At 50.5% G+C, this 21,625-nt stretch overlaps 2 protein-coding genes across 4 annotated transcripts in view; one reads left to right on the plus strand and one right to left on the minus strand.

Annotated features, from left to right (window-relative positions):
- The window catches only part of TMEM45B (transmembrane protein 45B), a 27,710-nt gene extending 24,753 nt beyond the window's left edge, over nt 1-2,957 (plus strand). For both annotated transcript variants that reach the window (XM_024740789.1, XM_024740788.1), the window contains 3 exons: nt 152-336; nt 836-981; nt 2,072-2,957. In XM_024740789.1, the coding sequence (XP_024596557.1) occupies nt 152-336; nt 836-981; nt 2,072-2,183 (443 nt within the window). In that variant the 3' untranslated portion in view covers nt 2,184-2,957. The remainder of the gene's footprint in view (nt 1-151; nt 337-835; nt 982-2,071) is intronic.
- A 2,898-nt stretch (nt 2,958-5,855) lies between these two features.
- NFRKB (nuclear factor related to kappaB binding protein) overlaps nt 5,856-21,625 on the minus strand; it is a 33,583-nt gene continuing 17,813 nt past the window's right edge. Inside the window, exons 13-26 of one of the 2 annotated variants that reach the window (XM_024740754.1) lie at nt 21,159-21,238; nt 21,006-21,052; nt 17,592-17,649; nt 17,005-17,179; nt 15,831-15,937; nt 15,209-15,332; nt 14,949-15,028; nt 14,683-14,855; nt 14,317-14,584; nt 13,479-13,685; nt 10,745-11,512; nt 7,904-8,010; nt 7,006-7,141; nt 5,856-6,892 (exon numbers count right to left, since the gene is read on the minus strand). In XM_024740754.1, the coding sequence (XP_024596522.1) occupies nt 6,767-6,892; nt 7,006-7,141; nt 7,904-8,010; nt 10,745-11,512; nt 13,479-13,685; nt 14,317-14,584; nt 14,683-14,855; nt 14,949-15,028; nt 15,209-15,332; nt 15,831-15,937; nt 17,005-17,179; nt 17,592-17,649; nt 21,006-21,052; nt 21,159-21,238 (2,456 nt within the window). In that variant the 3' untranslated portion in view covers nt 5,856-6,766. Of the gene's footprint in view, nt 6,893-7,005; nt 7,142-7,903; nt 8,011-10,744; nt 11,513-13,478; nt 13,686-14,316; nt 14,585-14,682; nt 14,856-14,948; nt 15,029-15,208; nt 15,333-15,830; nt 15,938-17,004; nt 17,180-17,591; nt 17,653-21,005; nt 21,053-21,158; nt 21,239-21,625 lie in introns of both variants that reach the window. The other variant, XM_024740753.1, reaches the window with a different exon arrangement.

Consider the following 21,625-nt stretch of genomic DNA (forward strand, 5'->3'; position numbering starts at 1 on the left):
CACACACACACACACACACACACACACACACACCCTGCATCGCATAAACTGACTTCCTAAGTGCCAGACAGACACTTCCTAGTCAGGCTGAAGCTGGGAACGGACCCCCTGGGGCGGGGGCGGGCCCGACAGCAACCCCTGCTCCACACAGGCTTCCTCTTGTACCACCATGTCCACCACCGGCCACCGCTGGACCAGCACATCCACTCGCTCCTGCTGTGCGCCGTGTTCGCAGGGGCTGTCAGCCTCACCTTGGAAGTGATCCTCCGGGACAACATCGTGCTGGAACTCTTCCGCACCAGCCTCGTTATCCTTCAGGGCACCTGGTTCTGGCAGGTAATTATTCAAAACCAGGCTCCTCACCTGGTGCAAGGACGAAGCAGGCCCGCCGAGCGCATCCAGGAGATGCAGCACCGACACACCACTCGAAGGGGGTGAGAAGCCACTTCTCTGCCCACGCCCACCCCTGACCTACGTGACTTTAGCCATCGATATCCTGCTGACACATAAACAAGCTTCATCAACAGAGCACAGGTAGCGAGCAGGCTGAGGATTTATTTACCTGCCTGCCCTTCCCAGCAGAGTTACTGACACCACTTACAGCCTCTACTTGCTTAAAACTGTTCATCTGAAACGTGGGCCCTGAAATTTTAAGTAAGGCTACCTAAAACCAGAGCTAACAGAGCAATTTCCTGTGCAGAGGTTGTTCGATGCTAACAGAGGCATGGGGAATGAGTTGTCTGGGCAACGACAGACACTCTGGCAGCCACAGGAGGCTAGGGGGCTTCTCAGGCCCACCTAATGACAAGGCTGGCTTCTCTGTGTAATCCACCAGATCGGGTTTGTGCTGTTCCCGCTTTTTGGAGCACCCGAATGGGACCAGAAGGATGACGCCAACATCATGTTCATCACCATGTGCTTCTGCTGGCACTACTTGGCCGCCCTCTGCATTGTGGCCATCAGCTACTCGCTGGTTTACTGGTATGTCCAAGAGAAGATGACTTTTGCCAAGTTTGTCCTGACCTGCCCCGTCCCCGAAATGTATTACATTGCATCCTTTTTACCTCCACGCCCCACCCTTCATAACTAAGCAGTGCTAACGTCTACCACCTAATGAGGGCCAACTATATGCCAAGCTCTGTGCAAGGCACTCTATGCCTGCACGTGAGGCTGACGAAGTCTGAGAAGTTAAAGGACCGTCTGTCTGGTCACGGCGACCTCACAGACCCAGGTTTCAAACTCAGTTCTGATGGATTTTAAGTCCGTAGTTTGAAAGGAAAAACTCTGCATTAGGCCATCAGTACCGAACCGCAGTCCCTGCTGTGTCCCTGGTTCATTCAGAGCCCAACACCTTATTCCTGGTTTTGCCCTACTTCCCAGGGACATGTGACGGTCAGGTAAGACACCACAGCAGCAAGCGCTCGCGACAGCGCTCGCTCTCCCGAGGTTACCAGAGTAGCTAGTAATTCCTAGGCACTGACTGTGTCCCAGCACTGTGGTCAGCACTTAAAGTGTGTAAATTACCCCACTTAACGCTCACTTTACAAAGGATGCACGTGATGTTTATAGACGGGGAAACCAAGGCTTCCAAAGGCTAACTGGATCGAGGTCACCCAAGGGGTAAACGGCAGAGCCCAGCTCTTTAACCACTGCACACCCGGTCCTGCTAGTTCTGTGTCGTCAGAGCCCCCCCTGTTCTTTCCTAGTTCCTGATTTCCCTACCCAAAGAGACAGAGTTCACCCAGAGAGAGTTCCACACAGACCAAACAGAAGGGAAAGCAGGCCATGGTCTCTCTGAGTTCTACTGCCCGGTCAGGGAATCAGCAAATTGTGGGGCAGGGGAACTAAGTTGAGTCTCGAGTCTCAGCCACATCACTGACCTGTAAGTGACTGGGAGTCCTCTCACCACCAAAGAGCGCTGCCTGAGGAATCGGAGATGCAGGTGACGCACCACAGTGTTGACAGAGACATAAACACGCTCTGAGGCCAGCGGGCGCCTTCGCAGCCTCGGGTGAGGGAATGAGGCAACCTGGGGCTCACGCCATCTGCAATTATTGTCTCCCCGTTACAGCTTCCTGACACGGGTAAAGAGGCCTGGAGACAGAGAAATCATTGGGATTCACAAGCTGAAGTCAGATCACACCTGCCAGAAGGCCCTCCTGAGCGGCTCTGATGAGGACTAGGGCGGCCATCGGTCACCAACGGAGGACGGAGTGTCCTCTGGGGGCACAGCTGGTGGTCAGTGGGGCAGCTCCCTTCCTTCACTGAAACCCCCATTGTGATCCACTCTCAAGGGTCTGTATATTTGCACCTGCTCATTTAACCAACTGAAGTCTCTGCTGCTGTGGTATACTTTGTAGAGAAAGACGAAGCCAGCCTTTATTTGTGTCTCAGTGTGAAGAGAACTCAGACTCTGAAAGTTTCAGAACAGGAAGTGACCTCATGGGTGAATTCAGAATATGAATCCAGCAGAATTTACTGCTTTTGATAATTTAGCCCTTTTTCCCTCAAGAAGGCAGGTACTTTCTTATCAGAAGGTGAATGACAGAGCCTTTATTTTAGAGATATAATTCTAATCCGTATTTTGTAAAGTAAAATAATTCACGAGCTTTGGTATTTTTAAATATGACTCGCTAAGCATCTCCTAACTAATCATAATGTTCCGGAATACTGCAATACCACTCACTGTTGGTAAGTGATGAAGTTGGGCCAAAGGTGATTTTTTTGGTTAAATCAGAAGCTAGTGAGTGGTCCAGCTGAGAGCTGGAGCCCAGATATTCTGACTTCTCAAAAGTACCCTAGTAAGAGGGTGCTGACAGGAAACCTCTATAATGAGGTGGAGAAAGAAATGTCAGGTTATGGAAGGCCTTGAATTTCAACATAGCTGAAAGCAAAAGGTAAGAATCCTGCAGAGGACGTGAATCTTGAACTAGTGACATAAAGTCTTGACACTCGAATCTTGGTTCTGGACCTGTTCTTTTTTTTTCTTTACGTTTCGTTCAACAAATATTTATTAATCATCTACTTTGCACCAGCACTGAAATGGTTGTACGGATTAACGAAATATGTGTCCAGCAAAGAATTCACAGTCTAAAGGGAGAGATATAAGCAGTTATGTGCACGGTGACTGGTGCCCTAAGGGGTAAGTACAGATACCATGGGAAACGAAGGAGGGAAGGAGAAGGTGTGTGTTTGGGGGGTGCCCTACAGAAAAGCACATTCCAGGAACAGAGAATCCAGGCACAAAGACAGTGAGAGTACGAAAGAACGTGGACGGTTAATCAAGCTCTGTAAACTGATAAAAGTGGGTTAGGACAAATCTGAAAGGTCACAGGGACCCACAGTGCCATTCATTTGTACAGTATTTCCCAGACCTTAAACTGCTTTCTATCTCGTTTGACTCTCACAACCACCTGTACTGCAAGAACATCAGGGCTCTTCAGAGAACCGGATCAGCCTAAGGCCACACAACCACGAAGTCCTAAAGCCAGCCTTCAAGTAGGACTCAGAGGGCAGCTTCTCTCCCGCTATGCCCTCCGCTACTTCACACCGACATGGCAGAGATCAGCTGTGTGAAGCACGTATGCTCTTTGGAAGGAATGCTGTACTTACACGAAGGGCAACCTCCCACCGTCAGCCAGCATCTCAGGGTCGAAGCCACATCTTAGGGATTAAGAATGAGCTACTTGAAGACACTGAATTTTGAGAAGAGAACCCGGGAGCCCCCTTTCAGGACCCACTTTGGCCTGCCTGCTGAGTAGGAACCCAAATGTTCACTTAGCAAGTCGCGAATGAAGCATGTTCCATCCAGCAAGTTCTACTGTCGGCCACTAACGTAAAACATGTTCCTGCCTCAGGGGCTGGAGGTGGAAGAAGGAACACAGTCGCACGTTTACTTTCACAGTAAAGCTCTCCATTTGAGATTTTTTTTTTTTTTTTTTTTTTTTTTTTGGCGGTACGTGGGCCTCTCCCTGCTGTGGCCTCTCCCGTCGCGGAGCACAGGGTCGGGACGCGCAGGCTTAGCATCCATGGCTCACGGGCCCAGCCGCTCCACGGCACGTGGGATCCCCCCAGACCGGGGCACGAACCTGTGTCCCCTGCATCGGTAGGCGGACTCTCGACCACTGCGCCACCAGAGAAGCCCTCCACTTTAGATTTTAAAAGTGGGGAGGGGACAGAACACTTTAAGGACGTACAGCATTTTCTAGACAGTGAGGGGTTGAGATGTGACGGTCAGACACAAAATATTACAGTTTGTTCTGATGCACCTGACACAGCACTGTTTGGTATACCTTCATGGAAGTGATCAACCTGCATAAATATTCTCAGATGTGGTGACAAAGTACAAGCCGATCACAATGCCATTCACCAAATCTAGTCTCAGATACATGGTCTGAATAATTTCACTAGCCTCTGAGCCTCTGAACCAGGTTCTTCTGGAATTGTTCCCCACAAAACACCCACCAGCTACCATGTCTCTACAAGACCCCTGAGGTCTGCACGCAAGGAACCATGCCTGGTGCAAATGCCGGTGGTGTCACCCAAGCAGCTCCGGCAGGGGGTGCCATCCTCTGGGACCCAAGGGCAGGCTGGGCAGGAAGCACCAGGTCACACTTACCACCAGCATCCTGAAACTAACCCGCGGGCTAGGATGTAAATATCTGCGCGCACCAAGGGGACAGGCAGAGTCAAGTGACTTCAGCAAATAAGAGTGGAGCTTAGGGTTGAGGCTGAACAAATGATGAAATCATTTGTTAAGTAAATTCAAAAGGGGTTTGTTTTAACCAGCAGTAAATGCCAGAGCCAGGATCCCTCAAGTTTCCACCTCTTTCTCGTTTGGAAACCGGCACACGGGCTTTTCACGTGACATGTGCTCAAGGAAATAATGCCATGCAGACGTGCTCTCCTCCACTCAGGTCAAAAACCAGTCTTTCCTTCCCTGCAGTCTCCGCCTCTCCCCATTACCAATCTTATTTCTGCGCCAGCCTTCTACCACCCACCAAAAGCTCAATCTCACCCCCGCCAATTCACCTCTGCTCTTTATAATCCAGGCTTACCACTCCCAGCTCCGGACGGTCCCCACGTCTCACCAGGACACATCACAGCCACGTCCCCACAGGAAGGCAGCAGAAAGGGCACCTGAATTAAAAGACTGCACTCGCAGCTTGGTTCTCTTTAACTTCAACTCAGGCTTGGATTTTCTCACAGTTAGAACACAGATGGTCATGTCTATTTTACCGAACTGCTTTACGAATCAAATGTCTGTGTACCCAGTGAGCCACTCTTTCTCTGCACCACTGCAACTTGCCTGATCACTCAGATTCCACCCAGCAACCCCTCCAAAGGAGGCCACTCCAATTCTTTGCCCTCCAACTCCACTTCCTCAGAGACCCCGTCAAAGATCATCACTGAATTTCCATGAGTTAGGGATACATTTTTAATAATCTGGATACTTTCAAAAAAGACAGGGAAGTCCTGTCGTTACAGAAAAGCTTCACCACCCAACCCCTGCTCCAATACGAAAGAGGCATATACTGTCAATAATCAGTGCTTTTAATTACATTTTAAAATATTCTGAGTTCTGCCTATAGCTCGAGGGAGGCTGAGAACCGTGAAGCAGCCAGGAGCAAATGACTGTAAACCCAGACCCACCTCCTCTGTGGATGGTGCTGCCTCGTGGCTGCACCCACCCCCTACCCCTTCTCCCCACCTCTACTCTGGAGCAGAAGTGAGCAAAGTTCTACTTAATAGGTGACATTTCAGGCTTGAGGCCGTGCGGTCTCTATGACAACTACTCAGTTCTGCCTTCTAACTGAAAGCAGCCACAGGCAGTACATAAATGAATGGGCACGGGCTGTGTTTCAATAAAGCTTTATTTACAAAACCGGGTAGCCAGCCCAAGGGGCATGGCTTGCTGACTCTTGCTCCGGAACAAAGCAAAACACATCACCTCTGAACTGCAATAAAGCCTGTGCTGCAAAAGCAGCACCTCTGCTGGCGTCTGCCTGCTCTGTCCGCTGGCCCTGGACTCGCGTGGGGACACGCTCGATAAGGGGGTCTAAGTCTGCAGGTGACGGTATGGACCACAGTCAAGATCCTGACAGCCCGTCTTTAAGAGGGGCCGCCAGACTAATCCCATTTCAGGGGCCCACGTGACCTCACTTCCCATGTTTCTCCCCGACCTCACGGCCTCTCTGTTACCATGCAGAGATCAAGTCAGCCTCCAACTTACTAAGAATCTTGCTCTTCTCTCATTCTGGTCAAAAGAATAAATAATCAGTTGAGGGGGAGGGGGCAAGCTAAGCCCAGGTTTCTACTTGATAAGGATGTACAAGATATTCTCTAAAAAAATAAGTTACATAAAAACGTCTGGACACAGAGCTCCTAACTAAACCACCAGCCACAGAGAAGACCAGAGCTAAATAAACCCCGCACAGCACAAGCCTCGTCTGCCGTCTGCACACCTTCTCGCCGTCTGCCCATCCTCAGAGCCTCGCTCCAGGAAACAGCTGGGCTTGTGCGGCCACGGCGCGCTCACACGACCCCACCAGAGAAGCTTCTCCTGGACCAGACAGAACAGACCTCGGAACCCCAGCGCACCTGGCGCAGCGCACTCCCCGCCGAGCAGCAGCCGGGCCGCCATGGTCCCTCCGCTGGCCTTTCTCAGGCAGACGTGCCCAGGGGGTGATGCACCACCCACTCCTCCCTTTCAGCCAGAAGGCCGACCGGGTGTGGCTTTTGCGGCCACCGTCTTCCTCCCTGAGAATCACTGCTGTTCAGGTGCCTGTTTAGGAGATGGGGCCGTGGTCACGACGACCGTGGAGACGGCTTTGGAGGAACCAGAAGCTGTTCCTTGTTGAAGGTGGGACGCGGGGACAGTCTGGATGCGCACCTGTTTGCAGAAAGAGTGTCTGGTCGGCAGACTGCCCGCGGCCCGTCAGCTGAGGACGAGCAGCACAGGGCAGGAGGGCAGCCCGACACGCGCAACGGGTGCCCGGACCTCACCTGTGTGGCCTGACCCTGCTGCTGGAGCTGCTGCAACTGCTGGGCGGTGAGGAAACTAACCGGCTTGTTGCCGGCAATGAGCTTCGTGCCTGCTGGCATGGTGGTGAGGATGATGTTGCGGCCCAGCCCGCCAAGGCTGCGGAGGGGAAGCACGAGTGAGGCACGGCCGGGCCGGGCCAGCATGGGGCCAGGTCTGGGGCCAGCGGAAAACCCCGGCACTCTGGACTGAAATGGAAACGGCTGCCGAGACCACCTTTCTCCCAGCTTCTATGCTTCCCGTGTCAGAGAAGAGAGCAAGGCCAAAGGCTCCCGGTGCTTTGGATGAAATGGCCCTGTATCTGCTCCGCGACCAGCAGGAGTAACGGACGGGGCCCCAGCAGGTGTGCACTCCTGACCAGAAACCCAGCCCTGCCGAGGCAGCCACCCTGGGAGCAGCAGACTCATCTCCTCATGCCCTCCATCCCGATCTGAGTCAGAGCCACGAGACACCCAGGCCCCCAGGAGGCCCTCACCTCTGAGCCATCACAGCCCAGGGCTCAGACATTGAGGCGAGGCCTTCCCTAACGCCCATGCTGGGGACTGCCCCCAGCTATGTCACACCCACCACCCCCATCCAGCTCCGCCTGTGCCCTCCCCCTTGCTTTCCCTAGAGCACGTCACCGGCCACACAGTACTTTAACTCACTATTCCTCTCCCCACTCACCCTACAGTATAAGCCTGAAGGCAGCACCAACTTCTGTCTGTTTTAATCACTGCTGTATCCACAGCACCTAAAACAATGCGGGGTGCTCGAGACTCACTGCTGAGCACAACAAAGGAGCCCGGGAAACCAGCCGCCTTCCCCTGCATGTCTAGGTGTCCCCCCACTGCCGCCCGCCCAACCCTCTACAGCACTTACTTGGCTCCAAGGTTGCCTTTGATGATGGGGGCTGTGACCACACCCTTGCCCTTCATGGGCTGGCTAATGACAGAGAGTGGAACTGTGATCCGCGTAGGCAGCTTCCCCTAGAGAGAAAAAGCAACTGGGTTTACGGAATGGAAGAAAAGACCGCCACGCAGTGTCACCCAACATCACCCAGTGCCACCCAGCTGCCATGAGCCTCCTCTCTCCTGCCTCAGGAAGCAGAGCAGCCGCACACACCTGCCGTCATCGGGGCAAGACATGTGCCCGAACCACCAAGGAAAGCGTGTGTCCCCTCAGGCACAGTATGAGCCTGAGCTCCCAGAGGGGAGGGTCTTACTCATCCACGTACCCCCAACACCGGGGACACAGCCAGGCGGAGGAACTGAGCAAGGACAGAGGCACTCAGGAGTGAATACAGCAGGTGCATAACTGCTGCTCCCCTCGAGCAGGCGCACTGCTGGGGAGCACACAGCAGGACACATTCCCCGAGTGCTCTGCTTCTCCCAGAGGTAAGGGAGGTTAGTCAGCAGACACCAGTAATAAACTCAACCACATGAAAAGTCCAACCCACAGCTAATAAGAAGGCCCAGAGGAAGACAAAAGGAGCTGGAAAGACCTGGTATCTTTGGGATTTCATGATGGCTGGGGTTCGGCCACTACACTAGCCCATTTGTAGGTTGCCTGGTTTTTAACCCTTGGTGGATGATAAAATTTATATACAGTAGGATCCTGTGTACATACAACTTTAAAAAAATGATTCAAGAGGGGCAGCTAACAAGATGCAAAGAAAAGGAATCAACATTTCCCACAGGCAAGCTGGTTCTAAAGAAGCCAGGCATTCAGGAGGAAAACTGTATACCAGGGCACCACAGTGATCTCCACAGCTGAGCTCAACTGCAGCCCCTTAGAAAGCACGGAAAGATGTCAGTGGGCAAGAGAACACGGCCAGATGGGGCCTCCAAGGGAACCTACTAGGGTTGTATTGTCGTCCTAAGAATCCCTAGTGTTGAGAACAAGACCGCTTCAGACCAGCCGTCCACCAACTCGTGTCCCTCCATGAACTAGCCTACCAGCTGCCTAGACAGACAGACAGGCAGCACCACTCAGTACTTCCTGCCCCACCAAATGCTCTCCAGTTACAGTGACCCTGATTGATGACAACAGGGTAGATACCGCTGGATTCACCTTTCTGTTTCAGAAGGACTCAAGAGAAACAAAAGTGCATCAAGTAAGCACTGTCTCCTTGCTTTCTTATTTTAACTTCTCTGATACGAGAACCTAAACAAACATTTCCTTTAAAGCGACACTGCACTTCAGGGTTGGCTGGTTGGCTTTACTACCATGTAGGTCCTCCTTCCTCCCACTAATCCTCTGGATTTTATCCAAATTAGTAAGGTTTTACTATATTGCCTGCTTAGAAAAGTAAACTGTATTTTATACTGTCCAGATGCACCCACCATACAGAACAGTGCCCCTTATCTAGAGGTCGAAGAATAAACACATGCACCCAGAAACACACCTGTTGATATGGAAATTTGGTTTATGATAAAGGTAGTACCCTCAAGCTAGTGGGGACGAGATATACTAGTCATTGATGTTGGAATAATTTGAAAAATATGAGACCTATACCACATGCCATTCACAAAAATATATTTCAAATGGATTTCTCAATTACACTTTTTTTAAACTCTAAAAATATTTTACGAAAATGAGGGCTGACATCTTTATAACCCTGGAGTAAGAAAGGCACAAGACACGAAACCTAGGAGCCGTAAAAGAAAATGTTGATGGATCTCATCAGATAAAATACCTGCAGAGCAAAAGGCTTCACGTGCAAGGTTAAAAATTTGCCAGACTGGAAGAAAATATTTTCTACACATACAAGAACTAACATGCAGAAGATACAAAGGCTGGTGCCGGCTCACACAATACGAAAAGGCCAAATACCCCAGAAGAAAACCGGCAAAGATTGATTCACCCCTGGAGAGCCCATGCCAACCTCTGGACGAATGGCTGCCCATCCTCACTAAAGATCCAGGAAACAGAAAAAGAACTCTCTTTTTACTAGTAAGATAGGGACATAAAGTTTAAAAAAACAGGATATCCAGCACGAGGTTAGGGTACGAGGGAAACAGGAAACTAGCTGATGGGGGGAGTGTAGGCTGGTGTGGCCTTTCTGCTAATACAACTGGAGTATCAGAACTTTCAATGTGTACCTCCCCGACCCATGCCGGGAACCTCTGCTCCTGAAATACTGATACATGTTCACATACACAAACAGGCACTGTAGCAATGGTTTTTAACAAGATACTAAGTATCGTAGGATCTGGAATGAGGCCCAAGACACATTTTAAAATATTTAAATAAAGCAAATCACAGACTGAGGTCTCTCAGAGGGATTTTAAAACCACGTAAATATATACGACAATGCTCAGAAAAAGAACTAGGAGGATAAATGCCAAAACACGACGAGTGATGAGCCTCACGAAAGGAGAATCGGAGGTGGTAAGAGGACTTCATACTTACTCCGTGTACCTCTGCACTGTTTTACTTTTTATTTTTATAACATCTTTATTGGAGTAGAGTTGCTTCACAACGTTGTGTTAGTTTCTGCTATATAACAAAGTGAATCAGCCATATGCACACGAATATCCCCTGCACTGTTTTACTTTTATGAGAACATATGCCCATGCTACACTTTCGTAAATTTGTCTCAGAATTAAACAGCAAAGTATTTTAGTAAATAAGCCTGTTTGGGTCAGAGGAGGAGACAGACTCCCAACAAGAGAAGCTTCCCAAGCAGAAGGGCTGGTCTCCACCACCAATATTACTCACAGCCTGGGACGTGGAAACAACCGTGGTGCTGACAGGGACCTGCCGCACAGCAGGGGCTCCCGTCCCGATGCTGATGGGGGTGCTGGAAGCTCCAGAAGCCACGGCCACAGTCTTGGACACGGCAGCGTTCACACTGGGCAAGGACACCGCGGACGTATGGACAGTTCCAGACCCACTGGCCACGGAGGGCCCTTGCTTGGCATGGGCTGCGACCGTGATGGTCGGGCCTGCTTTGGGGGGCATCACCCCCAGGCCCTGCACGATGCGGATGGTGGCGGCTGGTTTGGCTTCAGATGAGGCCACTGTGTTTTTCCCCTTCTGGTCAGCCACACTCACGCCAAGCGCTGGCATCAAGCGAAAAGCTGAACTCGAGGCTTCTGTTGGCTTGAGGTCAGGAGTCACTTTGACTACGGTGGTCCCTGGTGGAGTGGATGAGGGGGCACTGGCTGGACTGGCCTTGGCAGGGCTGTCAGCTGGGTGGACTGGGTTGGAAGTGACGTGTAAGGTAGCGGAGATGCCTTTGCCTGTGGGGCCGCTGCCTGTCCCAAACAGGTCCTGGGTCAGTTTGACTGTGGTGACCTGGGACTTGGCCAACGTGGCCATCATGTCTGGAGTGATCCGCAGAACAGTCTGGCCTTTGGCGTCCGTGGTGATGGAGGAGGGCGGTAGCCGCAGCACGTCCTTGCCCTGGATACGGAAGTTAGTGGCTGTGAGAGGGATGCTGCTGCCCGTCTGGGGCTTCACGCCGAGCTGCCCAGTGATTGCCACCTGGAGGGGAAGAACAGCACTGACAAATGCGTTCACGAGGCTGAGATGCTTCCAGAGCGTGACTGGGGGAACCTCCACTGCGGGAAATGTGGGTCTCATGTATTTTTCTAACTTGCTCTTTTGAAAAATGGAAGACATTTGCCAAAGCAGAAAACAGTCTAACAAATCCATGCACCCATAACACAATTTCAAAAGTTATCACTTGGCCAATTTTATCTATCTTTCCCCACTCTTCAGGGAGCTGGGGTGGGGGGAGGGACGAGTTGGAATATTTTAAAGTAAACCAATAAGTATCGTTTTGCTGATCAACACATTGGTCCCTGGGCATCCCGGGCTGCCTAAGTCCCTGACATAAAATGGCACAGGGCAGTCGGCCCTCCGCACCTGCGGGTTCAAAATCAAAATTCCGTCAGTGGTTGGTTGAACCCGTGGAGGCAGAACCCAAGGAAGGAGAGGGCCGACTGGACTCCTACATGTCTCTAACCTAGAAGAGGACTTCTAAATGTAAAAGTAATCCCCTATCATCACCACATAATCACCTGTAAATATTATAACACACACTAGCATTTCCCCTACAGTCTCAAAAACGCCTCACTGTTGTGCCGACCTCCACTTTGAGGTAGCAGCAGGGCCCGGCACTAAAGGGCATGAGCCCCGGGGCCAGACTTCCCAGGTTCACATACCAACTCCTACCTACGGCCAATGTCCACGTGCAAACAGGTGCGATCCTTCTAGGCGGGGGACTCTGTGTCTCGTGAGCCGTCCCCCCTCTACTGGACCACTCATGCCATCAGTCGAGTTCACTCACTATCCATGTCCACTGAGTGGTCACTTCTCAGGCCTCGTCTCACTGCCCTTCACACGCCTGGTGCTGCTACGGACTTTGTGAGCACACTTTCCTCTCAGCCTGTCTTGGTCTCCACACCACAGTGTTTCCTTCTGTCTCAGTGAATGACAGTACCGCCCACCCAGTCACTCAAGCCAAGAGCCACAGGGTCATTCCTGACCCTGTCCTCAAACCACCAGGAAATCACACTGCTCTACCGCCAGGCCCTTGCTCGAAGCCCAGCCAACCGCCCACCTGCACGGCTGCAACTCCCTCCCAACTGGCTTCCCTGCTTCCACCCTTGGCCCCTAAAGTCCATTCCACGCAAAAGCAGTGGAATGGACTTTAGACTTCTTTAAATGTAAACTAGGTCAAGTCATCCTGGCTCACAATCTTCCGATGGCTCCCATCACATTTAAATTAAAAGCAAAGTCTGACGTGACTTAACCACTGGCAACCTCGCCTTCTAACACCTGCGCACTTGCTCACGGAGACTCCAACAGCGTTCCTGTCGTTCCTCAAACATTCCCAACTCGAGGCCTTTTCACGTGCTGTTCCCATGCCTGGGATGCCTGACCCCGGACAAGCACGGTTCCGCACACTCTCCAGCCTTGCTCACCACTCTCACAAGCCTTCTCCCTAGAGAGGTGTTCTCTATAACACTAGGAGCCTTAGAAATGCAGGGGCCTGGTCTAGGTGATGCACAGACTCAGCCCCCAACACCCTGCACAGTGGCCGGCACACAAAAAGCACCCAATAAACATCTGATGAAAAAAATAACGTTGCTTCATCATTAGTGGTCCCATTTCTTCAACAGTAAAACAGGGATAACAAAAGTGCCTGCCCTGTGGTGTTATGAGAATGACATTCAAGTTATTCTATAGGGTTTTAGCTAAGTAAATTCATGAAGAGTCTACTCCAAATCAAGAAACTCAGCTACTTAATGCTGAATTACATGGAAAGAAACAGGAAAAAAAAAAAACCTCTTTGGCACCTACCAAGCTTGCACTGCCCTTGCTGGAAACTCACGCTTGAAATACCTACGAACTAAGGATCAAAGGTCACAAGCCACTAAGATCTCCAACTATCCTTTGATTCTAGACAAAGGAGTCAGACCCACCTGGACAGCCGTGCACCTACCTGCTTGATAATGTTCTGTCCTGTGACGTTCTGAATGACGGCAGCCGCGGGGGTGCTTGGAGCAGAGCCCCCAGGAGAACTGGTGGCCGGCTTGCTCGCAGGGTTGACTGTGGCAGGGAGACTTGTCACTGTGAGCCCCGCCGGCCCCGGTCGCTGCACGGTGGCCGCCGCAGTCTGAGCTTTGACTGGAACGGTGGCCATTACTGTCTAGTTCAGGGCAGGAGAGCAAGAGCTTAATTAGACACTAAGCCGCAGACCAGCACGTGGAGTGGTCTCCACCTGTCACCACCCAGGAAGCGTTCCTGTAAGAGGGCTTCTAATCTAACAATGCCAAGGGCGCACTACCCTCTAAAATGAACAGTGCGGAGTTCTTACCCTTAGGTAGAACATCTTAACTTTCAGGAATACTTTCTCATTTAACATCTCATTTCACCCCTACAAACTGAGGGCAAACGTTATACCCCTTTTACAGCAGAGGGACCTGAGGCAGGAGACCCTCGTCTAAAGCACAGCAGTTAGTGGCCTGGCTAAGCCTAGAGGCACAAGGGAAGGAGCCTGAGACCTAGAATCACAGGCCTGGATTCACATCCCACCTCTATCTACCAGGGTCCTGATGTCACAATCCTGCATAAATCACTAAACTTCCCAAAGTTCTGATTCCCGACACGTATTCAATAAAACAAAACTGGTAACTTGCTTACCAGGCTTTGAACATTAAATGAGCTGTTGTGATAAACACCATCGTCAGCAGCAGTAACCTGGGTCCTGGGTCCTGGGTCCTGACCCAGACTGCCTGGCAGACTCATCACCCCGGCCCCTGGGCCCCGTCCCTCCTTACCTGGGGCCCGCCTTTGGCCTGCACGGCCGTGGCCGGCACACGAATCTGTGGTCCTGCTGTCATCTGTGGCAGCGTCGGTGCCGGCCCCGCTGACTGAGTCACAGCAGGAAGGCTGGGCTGGGCCACCACCCGCACTTGGGGGAGTCCAGCCGAGCCGGAGTGGCTCACGACACGGGCAGCAGCCTGAGAACTCGGTGGAGTCTGGCTGGACGCCGGGGAGAGCATGGTTCCCAGCTGTGGCATCGTTGGCGAAGACACGAGAAGAACACTGTAAAGAACACACAGGGAAACAACACAGACAACTTAGGACACGGATTCAAAAGAACCCTGGAGGGAGAAAGCTGGAGAGGAAATGGAAGCGCTCACCCTGAAGTGGATTTCACGGGTTCCGAGACAGTCGTGGGGCCACTTTTGTTCACTGACGGCACAGGCGGGGGGGAGATGGGCGTGGCGGGCAGAAAGTCGCTGAGGCTCAGCTGGCTCTGCTCGGAAGGGCCAGCGCCGAGGACCTTCACCGAACCCTCCTTGCTGCTGGACTTCTACACAAGGACAGGGAGCGCACGGACGCGGGCATGAGCAAGGCCCACGGGGATGCCACAGCCCCTCTGCCGCCATCCCACGAGGTCACTTACCACCTTGGATGGGGGCTTGGGTTTTTGCTGAAGGGCTTTCCTGGCTTTAGCTGCAGCCGCTTGGGCCTGGTGGATCCGCTCTGTGGACAAGAGTGGGAAGCTTCAGCAACAGCTTAACCTCAGCACAGTATGGAGGGTGGTCTTACCAAGAGCCAGGGCGCTAACCCGCCTCTACAGCTCTGTCCTGCCCGCATGCCAATGAGAAGGAGTGGAGCTGGGGCAGGAGGGCAGAGGCAGCCCTCAGCTGGCTGGGCACACACCGAACTCTTCCTCACTCCGGTCCCGATGCAGGTAGATCCACAACTTCCGTCCGATGTCGTACTTCACACACGGGTCCTTCTCGTAATGCAGCCGATCCAGGGCACCACTCACCACTGTATTCACCTGAGACCCAGGACAAAGAGGAGGAAGGACCACGCAGGCTCAGACTCGGGGAAAATCCCTGGGTGAGAGGCACAGCTAACACACACATCCTACCTCCCAATGGCTAACCCCATCACTCGGCAAAACAAGAAACTACGAGTCCTGAGAGATGGAGGTGCTGTGCCCTGAAGATGGTGAGCTGAGAGAAGGAGAGCCTCGCCAATGGCAAGGTCGAGGGGCAGCACTGCTTTCCCTTCTCAAGACGGCCTCCTTTCCTCTCCATCAGTTTTTTTTTTTTTTGGCTGCGCCGCACGGCTTGCAGGATCTTAGGTCCCCGATCAGGGACTGAACCTGGACCCTCAGCAGTGAAAGTGCTGGGTCCTAACCACTGGACCACCAGGGAATTCCCCATCAGTTGTTTTTCTTTTTTTTTTTTTTACGTTATTCTATCTTGTATCTCCTTGTAAGCTCCCTTAAATCCATCCTGGAACAAAACACGAGCAGCCCTTCCCCTCCTACCTGAGTGCTGGTGACGTCTGGAGCCAGGAACTGGGAGTCCTTGAGCAGCTCGCAGATCTCCGCCCGCGTGCCCTCCCCGTTGGGCAGCCGGGCCGCCGCGTCGCGAACTGACACCAGAAACAGCAAAGTCCGAGCGTCAGCAGGGCTCCCCAGGAGAGCTGTCCCCCACCCGCTGACCAGCAGGTGGACATGGCCCTCTGCAGGCAGCTTCTCCCACACCCTCCACACTTCCAGCCGAGGCTGAAGACCCAGGAGCCCTGAGAGTTCAGTGCGCCCAGGAACTCAGGCAGAAAAAAGTTACAACTGGAACTGAAATTCAGCATTTCCCTCCATTGTGAACCAAGGTTGGCATAACCTCTGTTGGCATATGTTGCCAACCATATGATGGCAGTGCCATGATGCTGTAATGGAAATCAGACATTTTCTTATCACAGCACAGCTGCTGTGGACAACCCAAAATATTATTTCCACTCATCACTAGCTGGGAACTAGAGGAGTTAGAAGACCTGCCACTAGATCTTGTCTTTTTTTTTTTTTTTTTTTTTTTGTGGTACGTGGGCCTCTCACTGTTGTGTCCTCTCCCGTTGCGGAGTACAGGCTCCAGACGCGCAGGTTCAGCGGCCATGGCTCACGGGCCCAGCTGCTCTGCGGCACGTGGGATCTTCCCGGACCGGGGCACGAACCCACGTCCCCCGCATCGGCAGGCGGACTCTCAACCACTGCGCCACCAGGGAAGCCCAAAAACATACATTTCTGCACCATAAATCTGTTTTAATATTCTGATAACAATTTCAATATGACTGGTTTCTTTTGTAACTCTGTGCATCTTATTTTAGGCATTTAAAAACTTAATTCTGAGAAGGGGTCCAGAGTTTACCAGACTGCCAGCAATCTGTGGCACAAAAAAGGTTAAAAACGTCACCTTTGAAGGAATCCTAGCCTGGAGGAAGCAAATTCCGACACCTAAGCTAACTGTTTAGCAGCCCGTGAACAGTTCCTGAAGGAAGGTAAACATGAGCCCAGACCCCAGGGAGGAAACACGGATTCTGTGTAGATCTCTGGGGCAGAATCCCTCCTTCCACGTCCCCAACTGCAAAGCTTCCTGAAGCTACGCTGACCCTCCAGCCTTTGCAATGGGGGCGGAGGGGGGGGGGAAGAAGACGGAGGCACGCACCCAGGGACAGGATGGTGACGTAGGCTGGCCGGTCGGAGCGCAGCAGGGAGTGTTCCCGCGCCTTGTTGAGCGATGTCTCCTTGTCGAACACGCCCTTCACGGGCCCCACCACGGACTCGAAGCCATGCATGCGGAAGGTGAATGCCTTGTGGGGCTGGCTGTACCGGTAACGCTCCTGCCAAAAGAAGGGCCGAGGCTCCTGAGTCAGTCACAGGGGCTCTCTCTAGCCACCCCGTACAGGAAGGGGTCAGCCCGGAGACATTAAAGCAAAAAGCAAACAGGCTATTCCACTAGGAACACTGAGCCGGCCACAGTGGGGGAAGGATGGTCCCCAAACGCCAGTCACTAGCGAACGGATCAGGAGGTAAATGTGTTGTCTTGTATCTGAAGAAAAACCACCAGACCATTTTTCGTTCCCTTCCTCACACCAGCTCTGCCCCCAAAAGCAATCCCAACCCACGGAATAGCAAGGTTAAGGGTGTGAGTTGCTTCCAAGAATTTGGACTCAAGGACAGTCAGGCTCAGAGCTTCTCACCTCATGGCCTCACAGATACAGAGATTTACACCGGGTTCCAGCTTTTTCTTACCTGCTCCTGAAAAACTCGCTTCTCCTCTCCCGTGCTGGGCCGCACCACATAGTCAGTTCTTCTGGAACACAAAGACCTTTGGGTCCATCACCCCTTCTCCAGCACCCCAAACCACTGGGTCCATCGCCCCCTCTCCAGCACCCAGAACCACATCCTTTGCAACACGAGTGCTCTATTTGTTCATTAGTGCTCTTATCTTGCAAAGGTCAGAAGTCCACTTTCCAAATCCTGCCAAGTAGCTCCTGCTGGTATTTGCAAAATTACTTGATTCTTAGAAGTCCAGAAAGGTACTGGGTAGGTGGGAAAGAAACTGACGTCATGTTTTACCTACTGTTTTCAGTACTGTTGCTAAGTAAGCCTAATCTAAAGGTAACAAAGAATTCAGCTTTAGAGGAACAAAGGACTTCAAATTTGTACGATGACAAGCGTGGTTTTTCTGCTTCCTAGGCAAAAGTACCAAGTAAGTGAGATCAGGGAATTCCCCGGTGGTTCAGTGGTTAGGACTCTGCATTTTCAATGCCGGGGCCTGGGTTCGATCCCTGGTTGGCGATCTAAGCTCCCATAAGCCACGCAGTGCAGCCAAAAACAAAAAGAAAAGAAAAAAAGAAATTGAGTTCTATTATGTAAGGCAATGGTTCTGCCAGTTCCAGGTTGGTCCTGAGTACTGGTGTTCAGGAATCTAACTAAAGAGCTATACAACAGCATCAAAGCAATAAAACTCTTAGAATACGTTTAACCAAGGAGGTGGAAGATCTCTACACTGAAAACTACAAGACTTTGATTAAAGAAATTGAAGAAGACACAAGTAAAAAGATACTCTATGTTCAAGGATTGGAAGAATACTGTTAAAATGCCCATATCACCCAAAGATATCTATAGATTAATGAAATCCCTATGAAAATTCCAATGACTTTTTTCACAGAAATAGAAGAAAACAATCCTAAAATTTGTATGGAACCACAAAAGACCCCAAACAGCCAAAGCAATCCTGAGAAAGAACAAAGCTGGAAACATCACACATGCTGATTTCAAACTATGTTACAAAGTCACAGTAATCAAAATAGTATGGTACTCTCATAAAAATAGACACATAAACCAGTGGGACAGAACTGAGAGCCAAGAAATAAACCACTGCATATATGGTCAACTAATACTTGGCAAATGGAGCCAAGAATACTCAATGAGGAAAGAACAGCCTCTTCAATAAACAATGCTGGGAAAACTGGACAACCACAAGCAGAAGAATGAAACTGGGCCCCTACCTTAAACCATTCACAAAAATTAACTTGAAATGGATTACACTTCAACGTAACACCTGAAACTAAACCTCCTAGAAGAAAATATCGGGAAGAAGCTCCTGCACAATGATCTTGGCAATGATTTTTTGGAGACGACACCAAAAGCACAAGCAACAAAAGCAAAAATAAACAAGTAGGACTACCTCAAAGAAAAGCTTCTGTACAGGGGCCTTCTCTGGTGGCACAGTGGTTAAGAATTCACCTGCCAATGCAGGGGACACGGATTCAAGCCCTGGTCCAGGAAGATCCCACATGCCTCGGGGCAGTTAAGCCCGTGCGGCACAACTACTGAGCCTGCGCTCTAGAGCCCGCAAGCCACAACACTGAGCCTGTGTGCCCCAACTACTGAAGCCCGTGTGCCTAGAGCCCGTGCTCCACAACAAGAGAAGCCACCGCAACGAGAAGCCTGTGCCCCGCAACAAAGAGTAGCCCCCACTCGCCGCAACTAGAGAAAGCCTGTGCACAGCAATGAAGACCCAACGCAGCCAAAAATTAAATAAATTTATTTTTTAAAAAAAGCTTCTATGCAAAGAAAACCATCAACAAAATGAAAAGGCAACCTACAGAATAGCAGATAATATTTGCAAAACATACATGTGTAAGAGGTTAATATCCAAAATATTTAAGGGACTCCTACAACTCAAAAACAAAATACCCAAATAATCCAATTAAAAAACGGGCAAAGGACCTGAACAGACATTTTTCTAAAGATACACAAATGACCAACAGGTACACAAAAAGGTGCTCAACATCACTAATCATCAAGGAAATACAAATCAAAACCACAATGAAATATCACTTCACATCCATTGGAGTACCTATTACCAGAAAGACAAGAAATAACAAGTGTTGGCGAGGATGCAGAGAAAAGGAAACCCTTGTGCACTATGGTGGGAATGCAAACTGGTGTAGCCGTCAGGGAAAGTAGTATGGACGTTCCTCAGAAAACTGAAAACAGAACTACCACATGATCCAGCAATCTTACCTCTGGGAATATTTCCAAAGGAAATGAAAGCACTATCTCAAAGAGATACCTGTACCCCCATGTTCACTGCATTATTTACAATAGCCAAGACATGGAAACAATTGTGAGAGATAAGTGTCCACCAATGGAGGAATGGATAAAGAAAATGTTTGTGTGTACACACACACACACACACACACACACACACACACACACACAGCGGAATGTTATTCAGTCATTAAAAAATGTAGGAAATTCTGCCATTTGCAACAACATGGATGGATCTAGAGGGTATTATGCTTAGTGAAATAAGTCAGTGAAAGACAAACACTGTACGATCTCACTTACACATGGAACCTAAAAGAAGCGTAACTCACAGAAACAGAGCCTAGAATGGCAGTTACCAGGGGATGGGGGAAATGGGCAGACACTGGTTAAAGTTATAGAAAGTTCTATGGATCTAACAAATAGCATGGTGACTACAGTCAACAATACTGCATCATACACTTGAATGTTGCTAAGAAAGATCTTAAATGTTTTCCCTACAGAAAAAGAACTGGTAATTATGTAAGGTGACGGATGGGTTAACTACCCTTACTGTGGTAATCACTTCACTATATATATGTACATATATGTGTGTGTATATATATATATATATAAATAAAATCAATACACCGTACACCTTAAACTTACACCATGCTTTGTCAATTATATCTCCACAAAGCTGGGGAGAAAGAAAAGGGACCATGACAGACTGGAAACAGTCACATGAGAGATACAAAGGCTCAGGACGAGGTCGAGACCTAAATCCCAGCCTGGGTCCTGTCACTTAACCTCACACCTCCCTTTCTTTGTAGGTAAAATGAGGAAGATGGGCTGGATAACCCATTCTCCAGCGGGAACTGAAGGGGGGACCGGGGAAAAGCATGCACCTACAGGTGGATCCCACCTCCTCAGAGACTCATGGGGAAAACACTTCTACTGCTGGGAGCGTGCTGCCTCTTAGCGAGGCTGAGGCAGATAAGGACCAGTGGATCCCGGCATCTCAAGCCCACTCTGGCTCTAACATACAAGGATGTGTCAGCACAACCAGGGCAGTACTCAGATGATGCTCTCTTGGGGCACCATCCTCCGTTAGGGTACTATACTCACACCCGAGGAACAGGCGTTGTGGCATCTGAGCTGTCTTCATTTTCTTGCTGGAGAAAAGGAAAGCAGTAACAGGTAAATGGACTGAAGGATTCTGGCTAACTCAGGGTTCTGGAAGCCCAGCACGAGAAAGCTGGGAGTTCTCAACAACCATACCTTACAGAAGGCCTGGTCTTTAGTTTCCAGCCACAGCTGGAAGAGTGCAGCTAACTCCTTTTCATTATCTTGGGACTGGCCTATTAGAACAAAAAGGCAAAAAATAATAATATGATCTAAGGATATGACCTAAGGATGCCACTTCCTCCTTACTTGCTGTATCTACATCTGGACCTATAGCGACAGTCCTGTACACACAATACCCGTCTGCCTGGACATCCACAGGCAGAATGAAACTGGACCCCTGTCTGACACCACTCACAGAAATTACCTTGAAATTAACTGGAAGGGATTAAACACTCACCTTGCTGGATTAACTTGAAGGGTCTGGATGGACATCCGTATGGACAGTCCAGCCAGCACCCTAACTCCTCAGTCGCGTGACCTCAGGGCCTCCTCCCCCCACTCCAGCCTCTCACTCCCACTATCACAACTGGACCTTGTCATTCCCCCAAATGGGACTCTTC

The sequence above is a fragment of the Neophocaena asiaeorientalis genome, unplaced genomic scaffold, assembly GCF_003031525.2.
Source record: "Neophocaena asiaeorientalis asiaeorientalis breed wild unplaced genomic scaffold, Neophocaena_asiaeorientalis_V1.1 scaffold308, whole genome shotgun sequence".
NCBI classification, from domain to species: domain Eukaryota; kingdom Metazoa; phylum Chordata; class Mammalia; order Artiodactyla; family Phocoenidae; genus Neophocaena; species Neophocaena asiaeorientalis.